The 13421-nt window shown below is 41.9% G+C and overlaps 1 protein-coding gene across 6 annotated transcripts in view; it reads right to left on the reverse strand.

The window, feature by feature from the left end:
• The window catches only part of LOC144532266 (stromal membrane-associated protein 1-like), a 252719-nt gene that overhangs the window by 159358 nt on the left and 79940 nt on the right, over positions 1–13421 (reverse strand). For 3 of the 6 annotated variants that reach the window (XM_078272935.1, XM_078272934.1, XM_078272933.1), the window contains exon 5: positions 12817–12885. The exons of the other annotated variants lie outside the window; for them this stretch is intronic. In XM_078272935.1, coding sequence (XP_078129061.1) covers positions 12817–12885 — 69 coding nt within the window. The remainder of the gene's footprint in view (positions 1–12816; positions 12886–13421) is intronic. 6 annotated transcript variants of the gene reach the window in all.

The following is a 13421-nucleotide window of genomic DNA, read 5'->3' on the forward strand; positions in this document are numbered from 1 at the left end:
ACCAAGAAGGGACGGCCGGAGAAGATCTGCTGGAGTCCTGCTGAGGAAGCTGCGTTTGTCCGGCTTAAGGAGGCCCTGACGCGTGAGCCTGTCCTCTGGGCCCCAGACTTCTCTAAGCCTTTCCGGCTCTGCACAGATGCATCTGATGTCGGTCTGGGGGCAGTGCTGTCACAGGAGCATGAGGGTGAAGAACACCCAGTCCTTTACCTGTCCCGCAAGCTGAACGCAGCTGAAAAGAAATATGCAGCTGTGGAAAGAAGCCCTGGCTGTCAAGTGGGCGATCTTGGAACTGCGTTATTATCTTTTGGGCCGGAAGTTCACCCTGGTGACGGATCATGCTCCCCTCAAATGGATGGCCCAGGCAAAGGACACCAACGCTTGTGTGACCCGGTGGTTCCTGGCTCTCCAAGACTTTCATTTCACGGTCGAGCATCGTCCAGGCACAGCCAATGGCAACGCTGATGGGTTGTCCCGCTGCTGGTCAGGGTGGGCTACTGCTTCTTGTCAGCGTTACGTACACTCTCACTTTTGTCTGCATGGGTCTCCTTCAGAGCTCCTGACCGACCCGGCTTGACACCTGGGGGAGATAATGTGGCCAAATGGCCCCTGAATCGTTGCCATGCCGGGTACACGCCTTCAAAGGTCTCCCATTGTGTTTGGCAAAACAAGCACATGGCCAAGAAGCCAGCCTACAACAAGGCACGACTGACAACCACTAATCACCGCCTCCAGCTGCCTCTCATTTGCCCTCGTTAGGCCAGGACAAAAGGAGCCACACCAACTAAGGCAAGTGAGTCTGTGTTTGCCACTCAAGCTAACCACTGCTCTGTTTCCTGCACCCGGAAAGCCCATAAATCAAGCCGAGGACAACGGGAGCCGGATGTCTCTTCAATCTCCATTGGAACGCGAGGTCTCCTCTCCCCTCCTTGCCCAACTTCACCGGTGAGCTCCCCTACTGCACCTCGCCTACCCAGCAGAATTCCTCAAGACCTAACCCAACCCTGCACACTAGCCACGCCACAAGGGAGCTACACCGCTGTACTCTTTATTTTGCTGTACAAAGAAAAATAAAGCGCCCACCTTAGTGGGTTTTCACTGCAATTTGATTCTGGTCCATTCTTGTCCCGCCACAATGTTCATACTTTTCAGTTGGCCAACATTTCTAAAAATCCTTTTTTGTATTGGTCTTAAGTAATATTCTAATTTTCAAATTTTTTTATAATCATCACAATTAAAAGAAATGAACATTTGAAATATATCACTCTGTGTGTGATGAATGAATATAATACACAAATTTCACTTTTTGAATGGAATTACTGACATAAATCATCTTTTTCATGATATTCTAATTATATGACCAGCACTTGTATAAGTAACCGGCTGCCTCCAGCAACAGCGCGTAGCAAGTATGGATTCCTCGCAAGTTCAACAACACGTTGGGCCAGGGCCAGGCCCTTCATCAAGTATTTGTGTTTTTTTAATCATTACTTTATTATTTATTATCATGCAACTAGCGATATTGGGTTGTCCTAATTCAGTTACATTAGAGGGTTTTCGAGCATGAGCGGCCTTTTTAGGTCATACCACAACATCTCAATAGGATTCAGGTCAGGACTTTGGCTAGGCCACTCCAAAGTCTTCATTTAGTTTTTCTTCAGCCATTCGGTGGTGGACTTGCTGGTGTGTTTAGGATTCAATCTCCATTGGAACGCGAGGTCTCCTCTCCCCTCCTTGCCCAACTTCACCGGTGAGCTCCCCTACTGCACCTCGCCTACCCAGCAGAATTCCCCAAGACCCTAACCCAACCCTGCACACTAGCCACGCCACAAGGGAGCTACACCGCTGTACTCTTTATTTTGCTGTACAAAGAAAAATAAAGCGCCCACCTTAGTGGGTTTTCACTGCAATTTGATTCTGGTCCATTCTTGTCCCGCCACAATGTTCATACTTTTCAGTTGGCCAACATTTCTAAAAATCCTTTTTTGTATTGGTCTTAAGTAATATTCTAATTTTCAAATTTTTTTATAATCATCACAATTAAAAGAAATGAACATTTGAAATATATCACTCTGTGTGTGATGAATGAATATAATACACAAATTTCACTTTTTGAATGGAATTACTGACATAAATCATCTTTTTCATGATATTCTAATTATATGACCAGCACTTGTATAAGTAACCGGCTGCCTCCAGCAACAGCGCGTAGCAAGTATGGATTCCTCGCAAGTTCAACAACACGTTGGGCCAGGGCCAGGCCCTTCATCAAGTATTTGTGTTTTTTTAATCATTACTTTATTATTTATTATCATGCAACTAGCGAATTGGGTGGGGAGAAAGCTATGCCTCTCCAGATTCTCCTGTATCTCTGGGTATCATTGTCCTGCTGCAGAACCCAAGTTCGTTTCAGCTTGAGTACACGAACAGATGGTCGGACATTCTCCTTCAGGATCTCTTGGTAGACAGCAGAATTCATAGTTCCTTTTATCACGGCAAGTCTTCCAGGTCCTGAAGCAGCAAACAGCCCCAGACCATCACACTACCACCACCATATTTTACAGTTGGTATAATGTTCTTTATGAAATGCAGTGTTCCTTCTACGCCAGATATACTTGGACACACACCTTCCAAAGAGTTCCACTTTTTGTCTCATCGGTCCACAGAATGTTGTCCCAAAAGTCTTGGGGATCATCAAGATGTGTTCTGGAGAAATTGAGACAAGCTTTGATGTTCTTTTGCTCAGCAGTGGTTTTCTCCTTGGAACTCTGCCATGCAGGCCATTTTTGCCCAGTCTTTTCCTGATGGTGGAGGCATGAACGCTGACCTTAACTGAGGCAAGTGAGGCCTGCAGTTCTTTGGACGTTGTTGTGGGGTCTTTGTGACCTCTTGGATGAGTCGTCGCTGCGCTCTTGGGAGTAATTTTGGGCGGCCGGCCACTCCTGGGAAGGTTCACCACTGTTCCATGTCTTCGCCATTTGTGGATAATGGCTCTCACTGTGGTTCGCTGGATTCCCAAAGCTTTGGAAATGGCTTTATAACCCTTTCCAGACTGATAGATCTCAATTACTTTCTTTCTCAATTGTTCCTGAATTTCTTTGGGTCTCGGCATGATGTGTAGCTTTTAAGGATCTTCTGGTGGACCTTACTGTGTCAAGCAGCTCCTATTTAAGTGATGCCTTGATTGTGAACAGGTGTGGCAATAATCAGGCCTGGGTGTGGCTAGAGAAATTGAACTCAGGTGTGGACAACCACAGTTATAGTATGTTTTAACAAGGGGGCAATCACTTTTTCACACAGGGCCATGATGGTTTGGATTTTTTTCTCCTTTAATAATAAACACCTTCATTTACAAATTGCATTTTGTGTTTACTTGTGTTGTCCTTGACTTTTGTTTAAATTGGTTTGATGTTCGAAACACTTAAGTGTGACAAACATGCAAAGGAACAGGAAATGAGGAAGGGGGCAAACACTTTTTCACACCACTGTATGTCCTGCACTGACTTGAGTGTGAGGTTAACTGGGCCAAAATCGTGTCTCCCCCATCTGTAGCACTGTTGTCGATAATTACGCAACCAGGCCAGATTGTTTCAGATATCTCACAAGTCCTTTATAATGTCAGTTATAACGGCCCACGTACTAAAAAAATTGTTGGGTTTAAATCGGGCTCGGGCTCATAATTCCAGTTAATGTGCCGGGCTGGGCCGGGCTCGGACACAACGTGCACTGTAGACGTGTGCGATTATCAACATAGTGACACGGAATGTGTTCCCACTAGTAGCCCAACGGTACGTTAGTCTGTAGATTCGTTTTAATGCCGCGCTATGACAACATTAAGCATCATCAAACGCTATCAGTCTGCAGTGTTATTTTTTTGCTTTACCATCATCACCCAATCGATTACAGACACTCTGCAACTTGCCTTATGTTGGATTTATTTGATACATCTGATTTAATATGTTGCTAATATGTTGCTAAAATTGCTTAGCTTTTGTTGCTTTTTTTACTGTAAGATTAAAAGGACAAGAGCTTATTTATTATTTTACCTACTACTGTTAAAAAAAAGCAAATACAGGCTACTCTAAAGCACCTAAAACATCAAAAAAAAGCGACTAAAACGTCGAAAGAAACGACACAAACGTTGGCAAAAAGCGCCAAAAAAGCAACAAAACCGTCAAAATTAATTTTCAATTTTGTTTCCTTGCATAGTCGATGGCAAGACAACACAAGGGTTAATATTTAATAATGTATTCATGCACATAGCAGTAAAGGTGCAGCAAGACAATTCTGCAACACATATCACAGTGATAATTCTGTCTCTGTCCTGTAGTACCATAATTAGCATATTTTACTGCTTAAGCATGCAGAAAGACGGCACTCATCTTCATTAAATCACCATTCGACAACCATTAGAATATTCTAAAGGAGGAAACAAGAGGCCTAATTGTAATGATTTGTTGTACCTCATAGCAGGTTGAAAGCAATTAGATCTCATTCTTTAATGTGATTTTAATGCACCTCACAATGCAGATTTTTTTCGTGTGCGGAGAGTTGATGTAGTGTTTCCAGGTTAATGGTTCTGTCTTGCTTTGTTATATGTCAATGAGCGGGTGCTGATGCCAGCTACCGAGAGGCTTTAGCTAATGACAGTCAGGATGCCAAAGAGACAAGCTTTAGCTTAGTGGCTGAAGCCTACAATCTAGCCATTATAGTGACAATAGCAGTTTCTCTCAGTGTCTCCCTCTGTCTCTACTCTCAATGTGATTAATGTACTGGCTGCTCATAGTTATTTATGATCATGGTAATTTGTATTGTGAACATAATAAACAATACTTCATTCCCATCAATACTTAACTACCATTGAGAACATGTATTATTATTCTACAGTCACTATCTTTTGAGCATGCATTAGGTCAGTGTTGTTTTCTTCTTCTTTTTCTAATGGACTGAAATATTAACAAAACAAACTGTATAAAAACTGTCATGCAGAGAAAGCCTGGATCAAATGTCAAGGCTTGCCACGGGGGAATTTATTATGTTTTATATTTTTCTACGGACTTCATGGCAGGGCAATGAAAGTAACTATGGCTACTGTTTGGCCAGTACAGTACAGCTACGGGCCTCTGTTCTGCCTAAACTGATTGACATTCCTGGTTTTTTTATCTACAGCACAGGACATAGTAGTATAAAGATTCACCAATATGAATCGGTATCTGGTTGTATTAGCCAGTCCCTCCAGGAATTCGCGATGGCAACAATTCACGCGAATTCAACCAATCACCGTGAATTCAGTGTGACTCGCAATTTTTACCAATCACTGCAACTTTACCACAAATTTGACCAATAATTGGAGTTTCCCGCGACTTCAACCAATCACAGCAGTCCCACGTGCCAGACTATGCGTCAGTATGGGAGTGATAACGGGTTGACGTAACACACATACGTCACCAAATTAATTTCCTTGTTTCTGATATGAAGACGAGACGTGTGTGACTCAAACATCTCACATTTACCAACAAAACGTACAGCGAAAGACCATGCAAAATATTTCAGACCGTCCTTCCAACCTGTATACATTTTAACATCAAAGTCCGCTGTAACGATTTTTCATTCTAAAGTCGCTGAAAGCTGCTGCTGTTTCCTGTCGGCTCTCTGCAGCGGGCGGGGCTGGAAAAACCGGAGATGAGACGTACAGGATGACCTAAATTGAGGACAGCTACGCTCGTTACTGTAAGTGCAATTATAAGTTAAAGTCCAATAACTGCTTTATCACCCAGCCCAGGATAGGAAATTAACTAACAATGTAAATATCAACAACCATTGGCGGAAATGTTCAAATTTAATTAATTCAATTAATTATAATTTTTTGTCTTAAATCCACCAGACTTTTTCATATTATACCAACATTTGCAGCATCCTGAGCCTTTTTGGTAAGGTAACTAGGAAACTCAGCCCAGAGTAGTTTTTATTCTCCCCAAAACAAGTTTCCTTTTTATTTTTAAAGAAATCTCGCAACTTCATTGCAACAAAAATACAAAAGACATCGCAACTTTTAACAGAAGCTCCCGCAAATTCAGGCATTTTGGGCCGCAACAATCTATAAAAAAAAAGCCGCAAAATCCTGGATTAGCACAAATACGACTACATTGATACATGGAGCTCTGGATCGATCTGAATGGACCAAGAATCCGCCAATGACCCGATTCTAACATTACGAATCGGTTAGTCTTGCATTGCCAGACCTCTCTCTACTCTCTTTGAAGGTAGGCAATGCATCGTTTATAAGACTGGCTCATTTTAATTTACAATGGAAAATAAATGTTTTTACATTAAATCAGATTGAATCATATTTCAGCAAATGGCACGGCATTGATTCAACGTCAATGTATTGTCCCTGAACTGTATCATACCCATGTGGCTAGTTACGTATCACATGGTCTTATAAGGGAAAGATGCACACCCTAGCACATTTTTGTTGACTTATCCATCAGCAAGTTTGAGTGTATTATCTTTGAGGCTCTAGTGGGCACCAAGTCTCTCACTCCCATTAACTATGAGCTAATGAGAATAGCATTGGACTATTTGGTATCTGGAAGTGATGTGTCTGAAACCACCCCTTATCTGAATTCTGAATGTGAAATATGCCCTATATTAAAAGAAATCAACAATGCAACAATAATTGTCTGCTAATACATTTGATACAAACATTTGCATAGAAAAAAATGTCTTACACCCCTAATGAAGGTACAAACTCAGAACTGCAAGAATCACAGTTTCTACCAAACTGCGAAGTGGCACAAGTAAAACATGTAAGAGCAATTTATTGCTGATAATTTTTTAACCCTCATCTTCTTAGCCAAGATGCAGTCGGAAGAGATGTGTTTTTTCAGCTGTCCTGATGTCAACGGGCAGCTCGTTTCACCAATGTTAGGCCCACTGCCCCTAGGTAGCTTCTCTGTTCTCTCCCCTCTCCCTGTCTGTCCTAATTGCAGGAGTGGAGTGTGGGAGTCAGGGTTCCAGCTGCCTCTCATCTACCACAATCAACCTCATATACCTGGTCATTCCTTCACTCTGCGTCAGATTGTAGACAATGCTGCCACAGTTAGTTGTGCTCCAGACAAACCTTTGCCTGCCAGTTTAAGGCCGGTTACACACTGGATGCGTCACGCGAGCGTGTCAGCTGCGTGGTGTGTCCGTTTATATTTCGGCTCCAATGTTAACAGGTTAGAGCTTACACACTGCCTGCGTGACACGCGCGCCGAAAATGCGTGCATGGTAGAAATAGAACCAACGCCTATTTTTCATGCGACACGCAAGCGTGTTGGAAGCGTTTCCAGGCAAAATAGAATAGGAAAAGATGTTTATATGTCGTTTAGATACGAATACATTTAATAAATGATATGTTGATGTTTGAAAGTCTCTGGGTTTTGATATAAATGCAGATATAAATGTAATTAAAAAAAAAAAAAATTGATTTTCTAATATTGCACCTGTCAATATAGAACGAAATATTCTGTAGCCTATTTTGCCCTCAATACTGCCAACATTGTCTTTGCTGTAATGAAATCAGTCTATATTTATATTTAGCATGGTATTTCATTTTATCAATGGGAAACATCGATGTGTCCAGACAAGGCTAGCAGCAGCAGCACCGCGTTAGACACGTTTCTGGTGTGTAAAGACATAGAAAAATCCACGCAGCCGCCACGCAGCTGACATGCAACAGAAACGGCATGCTCACGCCACTCAGGCAGTGTGTAACCGGCCTAAGTCTACTTGTATGTTTGCCTGTTCTGATTCCTTTTCTTGTGCCTCCACCTACCATTGGAACCTGACTCCTGCTACCCCTGCCATACACCGATTCAGAACCACCACCACTGGACCCCGCCTCTAGCCTGTTAAACTGTCTCTCTCTGATGGACCCGCTCCTTCTCGGAATTCTCCTGACCTGTTTCCCACCCTGGAAACCTGGACTTGCCACTTGAGTACTTTGAAAAAAACCTGTTAAATTCACACACCTGGCTCTGCGTCTGTCTGCATTTGGGTTCTGATTATCATTCAAACCAATTAATCTCAAACTTTTTATCTCTCCTCACTCTTTTTTAGCAATGACTTATGTAGAAAACAGTCAGGTGGCAGGCTTCTCATTATTAGCGCAGTTACATTTGCCAGTTAAAATGAACACTACTAGCAGCTTTAGGTAATGACAGTGAGGGCTAAAATAGAATATAATTAAATTAAATTAAAATATAAAGTCAGGCTGCACCTGGCGGGGAAAACATTTGTGAGGGAAAAGAAACAACACTCTACAACTGTGAGTGGACTGTGAGTTTTTGTAGTTCGAAACGAGTGTCATGTCATTGAGTGTATCAATATTTTAAGCTTAAAAGGTAACTTTAAGTAACTTTACTTTTTTTCAACCTAGACCCTATTATCCTATGTTTTTGTGTCTAAGTGACTGATGGGAACAACAACCTTTGACAATGGTCCGGTATTAAGCGAGATCGCTGCAGTTGGCAGTCAGCATAACAAGCAATGTACAGTTAATAGAACAATTGTGAAGCTTGTATTTACGTTCACAAAAATGCTTGTTTTGCCACTGACTATTCAGATTCAGATTAATATTGTAGTATAGTGTCTGACATCATTATGGAAAGGATTTCTAAGGAGGTCCACCTTTTAAAGAGTAAGATCCTTTTTTAAACATAAAAACATCCGCGAAATTGTGTTCACTAAACCCACCAGACTCCATGTAAATAAACTGTAATTTTAGAAAATCCGTTTTGGGTCGTCTTTCCACTTTTCCAACCATCACAACTCTAGTTCTGGTTGAAAAACACATAGTTTACTGATTTACATGTGAAAATATGTTGGCTCTACACATGCTAAAAGTATTGTTTTTTTAAATGGAGTCTGGTGGGTTTAGCTCTAGCGACCTCAGAGCTGTTCAAGACCTATCTCCGTAGGGATCCTTTTCATAATGTTGTCAGGCACTTAGAATAATAATCTGGGGTCTCATTTATAAACGTGGTGTACGCACAAAACGGGGCTGAAAATGTGCGTACGCCACTTCACACGCAAAGGTTGTGATTTATAAAAAACAAACTTAACGGGAGAATGTGCGGTCCTACACGCAAACTCTGACCCATGCGTACGCACATTTTGGAGACAAAATAGGAATTGGCGACGCAGATGGTGAGATGGTGAACTGAAGTCAGACTGCAGAAAGTAAAAGAGAGTAACATAACTTATAAGTATTGATGCCTCACGCACATTTCTTCACTCCATCACGTTATCATGAAGATTAAATCCAGCAGTGTTATTTGCACTTGTACTGAGTGGTAGTTGTTCTATAAACGCCTCCAACTCAAATCTTAAATAAAAATTTGTTCTTAATGTTTAATCGGCGCTGTCTCGCCGTCACATTGTCTGCTACGGAGCGCAGGAGGAGGAGATGGCCCGACTGCATGGAATACATGATAACATTTAAATACCCTAGCATTAGATAACGGCAGAACACAGTGTAGCCTAAATAACTAAATATATGTCTTTAATACTGCGCATATATCATCAAATGTCAAAGTCTGGAAATACAGCCGTTAAGCTCTCGCGCAATCGTTACCCTCAATGTCCTCGTTATCAGTCTGAACTTTAATACTGTTCGTGACAAAACCTGCATGAAGAAAAGTGTGTTTGCCTAATACACTTTCTTTCGTCTTCAAATGTACTTGTATATCGCGGTGGGGTGGGGATACCACTAGTTAATTGCTGTGATTTTGGCAAGGTATTAACAATCACAAATTGTTGTAAACATATACCTGTGCATAATGCTGCACGATGGCACTGCTGGCCCTGTAGGAGGACTACGGCAATGGAAGAAACAAGAGAAAGAGAGGCTTCAGAGACCATGACGATGACTGGCTAATATGCCGATTTAAATTCTATGCTAAAATTGTCTTCTGGATCTATGTACTGAATTGGGTCCAGTAGAGAGGGCAACGCACCGGAACCGAGCCATCCCGGTCTAAATACAGGTCCTCACCACTCTGGGGGAACCCGGCTGTTTCCAGAGGGAGATGGCTAACGAAGTGTTTTTTTTTTTTTTAAATAAATATTATATATAACCTTTAACTTTATCACTAAGGCTTGTTTGGCTATACTATGTAGTTCTGTTAAATCTTATTATATACGTCTGGTATATCGAAGCTGTCCCCGAGTGCCATAATGCCTGCCGTTTATTATTACTACATGTAGTTATAGATCAGGTTTCCCTATACTGTGCAAGAACAGGCCGAAATTATAATTCAATTTGCAGCAATTCCTGAACGTCTGAGAAGTTTTTTGTTTTTTCTTCGCCAGTCATGATTCGGTGTAACAACTGCCAGTGTTATTCATATACTGATCAGAATTCACAAGGTGCTTTGCATTGACTATTTATGGTTAAAAATGGGTGTGTACAGGGCAGGATAAGAGGCTGATTCACGTACGCACACTTGTAGGTAATCTCTGATTTATAAAGGGAACATTGCTTACAGGTGTGCATACATATAGGTTTTATAAATCAGACCTTTTTTTGGCGTACGCCATTTTGGGCGTACATACACTTATAGTAAGGATCCTACGCACAGTTTTATAAATGAGACCCCAGAGCCTTTCCGTGGCATAAAAAAGCTCTTTTAGTGGACGAAATTGATGATGCACATTTGCCCTATTGGGTTACATTGCAGTCTGGTATGTGGCTGCCGGTTACAGCATTCACGCTTACTACCGGACCAATTTCAAAGATTGTTGTTCCTATCGGTGAATTACACACAAAACATCAGAAAATAGGGTCCAGGTTGATAAAAAGATCCGTCTGGTTACCTCCTGTTCAGATGGCCAGATCCTGGCTGGGCCAATCACAACCGCACTTTATGCAAAATACGCGACATCATCATTTTGGCTTGCACAAGCCTGCGCCGGGGACACTACGGTGAGCATAAACCTAGATTAGTAAAGAGGAGCGCCGTTGAGGCATTTTCAAAAACAACCAAGATGGCTGCATCTGATGTGGAACTATCTATTGAAGTACTATTTTCACAGCTCATCTCTGCACACTGTAGTCTGTTTACATTTGTCCGTGGCTCAGTGCTACAATACGTTTTGTTGCTCTGATTGGTTGTAGGTCTATCCAATAGTGTCCAGAGGCATTTTGGTCAACGGCTGTTGATAACACCCCTTGGAAATTGAAAATGAACAAAGAGGTTCAAGCTTTATTGTCTATCAATCACATAATCATTTTACAAATTGTCTTCGGTTAGGGGTTCACAGACCACCTAAAAAAAACATACACCCATAAAAGACTCATAAAATTACATTGAAAGCAAATAACTACAACAACAGCCCATTTCGTTTAAAGTGCTCATATTATGCTCATTTGCAGGTTCATAATTGTATTTAGAGATTGTACCAGGAGAGGTTTACATGGTTTAATTTTCAAAAAACACCATATTTTTGTTGTACTGCACATTGCTGCAGCTCCTCTTTTCACCCTGTGTGTTGAGCTATCTGTTTTAGCTACAGAGTGAGGCATCTCACTTCTGTTCCATCTTTGTTGGAAGTCGCACATGCGCTGCAGCTAGGTAAGGACTACTACCCAGTCAGAAGCAGAGTATGAGGGCGTGCCACGCTAGCAGCTGGGCGAGCATTATAACGTGTGTTACAAAGTGACGCACGTTTGTCACGGAAGTAAAGGCTGGACTACAATAGAGCTGTTTGGAGCAGTTTGTGAACAGTGTTTTCTGTTGGAGATGCTAAGTGCCTTTGGGGTGGACATTGGGCTTTTTCACTTTGTAAACCTATAACATGCACAAAAAAAGATATATGACACAATAAAGGAAAGGGGGAAAAGCCAAAAAGCATAATATGAGCACTTTAAAATGGATATTGCAGTGGGAATGGAAGATTCTTTGCGAGCTCCAGATGAACTCACATTTGCGATTTGGTCTTGTGATTTCATGCTACAAATGTTTAGTAAATGTGTCATAAAATAATTGAGGAAAAGTACAAAAAGAAATGTGAAAGATGTTTCTGATCTCTTGCTTCCTTGGACAGTTTGGAGTTTAGCAAAGTTTACCCGAGTATGAGGTTTTACATGGCTGTCTGAAAAAAGCCTTCAAAAGAAGACTATAACTCAGGCCCAGTGAAAGCACGGGGCCTCCTACACTGTCAAAACATGTCTGGCATAGTGATTAAATAATCTACAAGGCTAAAATCAAAGTGGCTAAAAGGATTTGATATGAGTATCAGGGGATAAACATCTATAAGCCTGGTCAAACAATCTGCCAATGACTGTTCTGACCTTTCACTTGGCCCAACATAACGGTGACAAAGCACATGATGACAGCACCACAACCAGGGTTTCCCCCAGTGTATTGCAAGCCTGGTGGCCCACCGGGCCTAAATTGCCCCCCACCAGGGAAACAGTATTTTTAAGACATTTTTAAACTAGTTTCAGTGGGGCGGCTCGGTTGGAAACTTCAACATAGTCATGTTTTCAAATCTCCAGTTAGTTTTCAGCACTGACTTAATGTAGAGCCCTATGGAATCTGTCTTATTGCTTTTTTAAATTCTCAATTTCGCAATTCCGTCCATGATTCTGTTGTCTCAGAAACTATTTGGCTCTACATTAATGCTGCTATCAGTCTGTGACTGTCCCCAGCCAGGCCCTCATCAAAAAAAGACACTTGCCACCGGGCCTAACAACTTTTCTGGGGGATACCCTGACAACAAACCACAGCAAAACACCACCACACCACACAAAACATGAAAGACCTGCACCTCCTGTTGGCTTCTGTCAGCCTGGGAGGACGGTGAGGTGGACGGAGGAGCTGCTTCAGAGGACTTGGGCTGGAAGATTGAGAGTTTCAGACCGAAGGTTAGACACAGACAAGGGAGGGAGAGAAGAAGACAAAATGAAGACGGACAGAGCAAGGAGAACAGAGTAGGAAGAGAGAGGAAAGAGAAGCAGAGAGAGAGAGCAATGTTAATTAGAGCAGAGATCTTTAAAGGACAATTCCGGCATAAAATGAACCTAGGGGTTAATAACATATGTGTACCTAGTCGAACGTTCTCTGGGATCTGCTTTCATGCTAATCGAATGCGTCTCTAGCTTTTAACAAGCTACCGCAAAACCAGTGATTAGCTGCTAACGCTAGCTTTCGGGGTAGAGGGTAAATCACTATTTTCTACCACTAACAAGGCTCAAAATAGCACCACACTTAAACAGTAGCATAATGAGGGTCCCTACATGCAAACCGAAGCATTGAGAACTTTGTAAGCGTATAGACCATTTAAGTGTGGTGCTATTTTGAGCCTTGTTTGTGGTAGAAATAGTGATTTACCCCATGCCCCGAAAGCTAGCGTTAGCGGCTAACCACCGGTTT

This window comes from Sander vitreus, chromosome 17 (genome assembly GCF_031162955.1).
Source record: "Sander vitreus isolate 19-12246 chromosome 17, sanVit1, whole genome shotgun sequence".
NCBI lineage: Eukaryota > Metazoa > Chordata > Actinopteri > Perciformes > Percidae > Sander > Sander vitreus.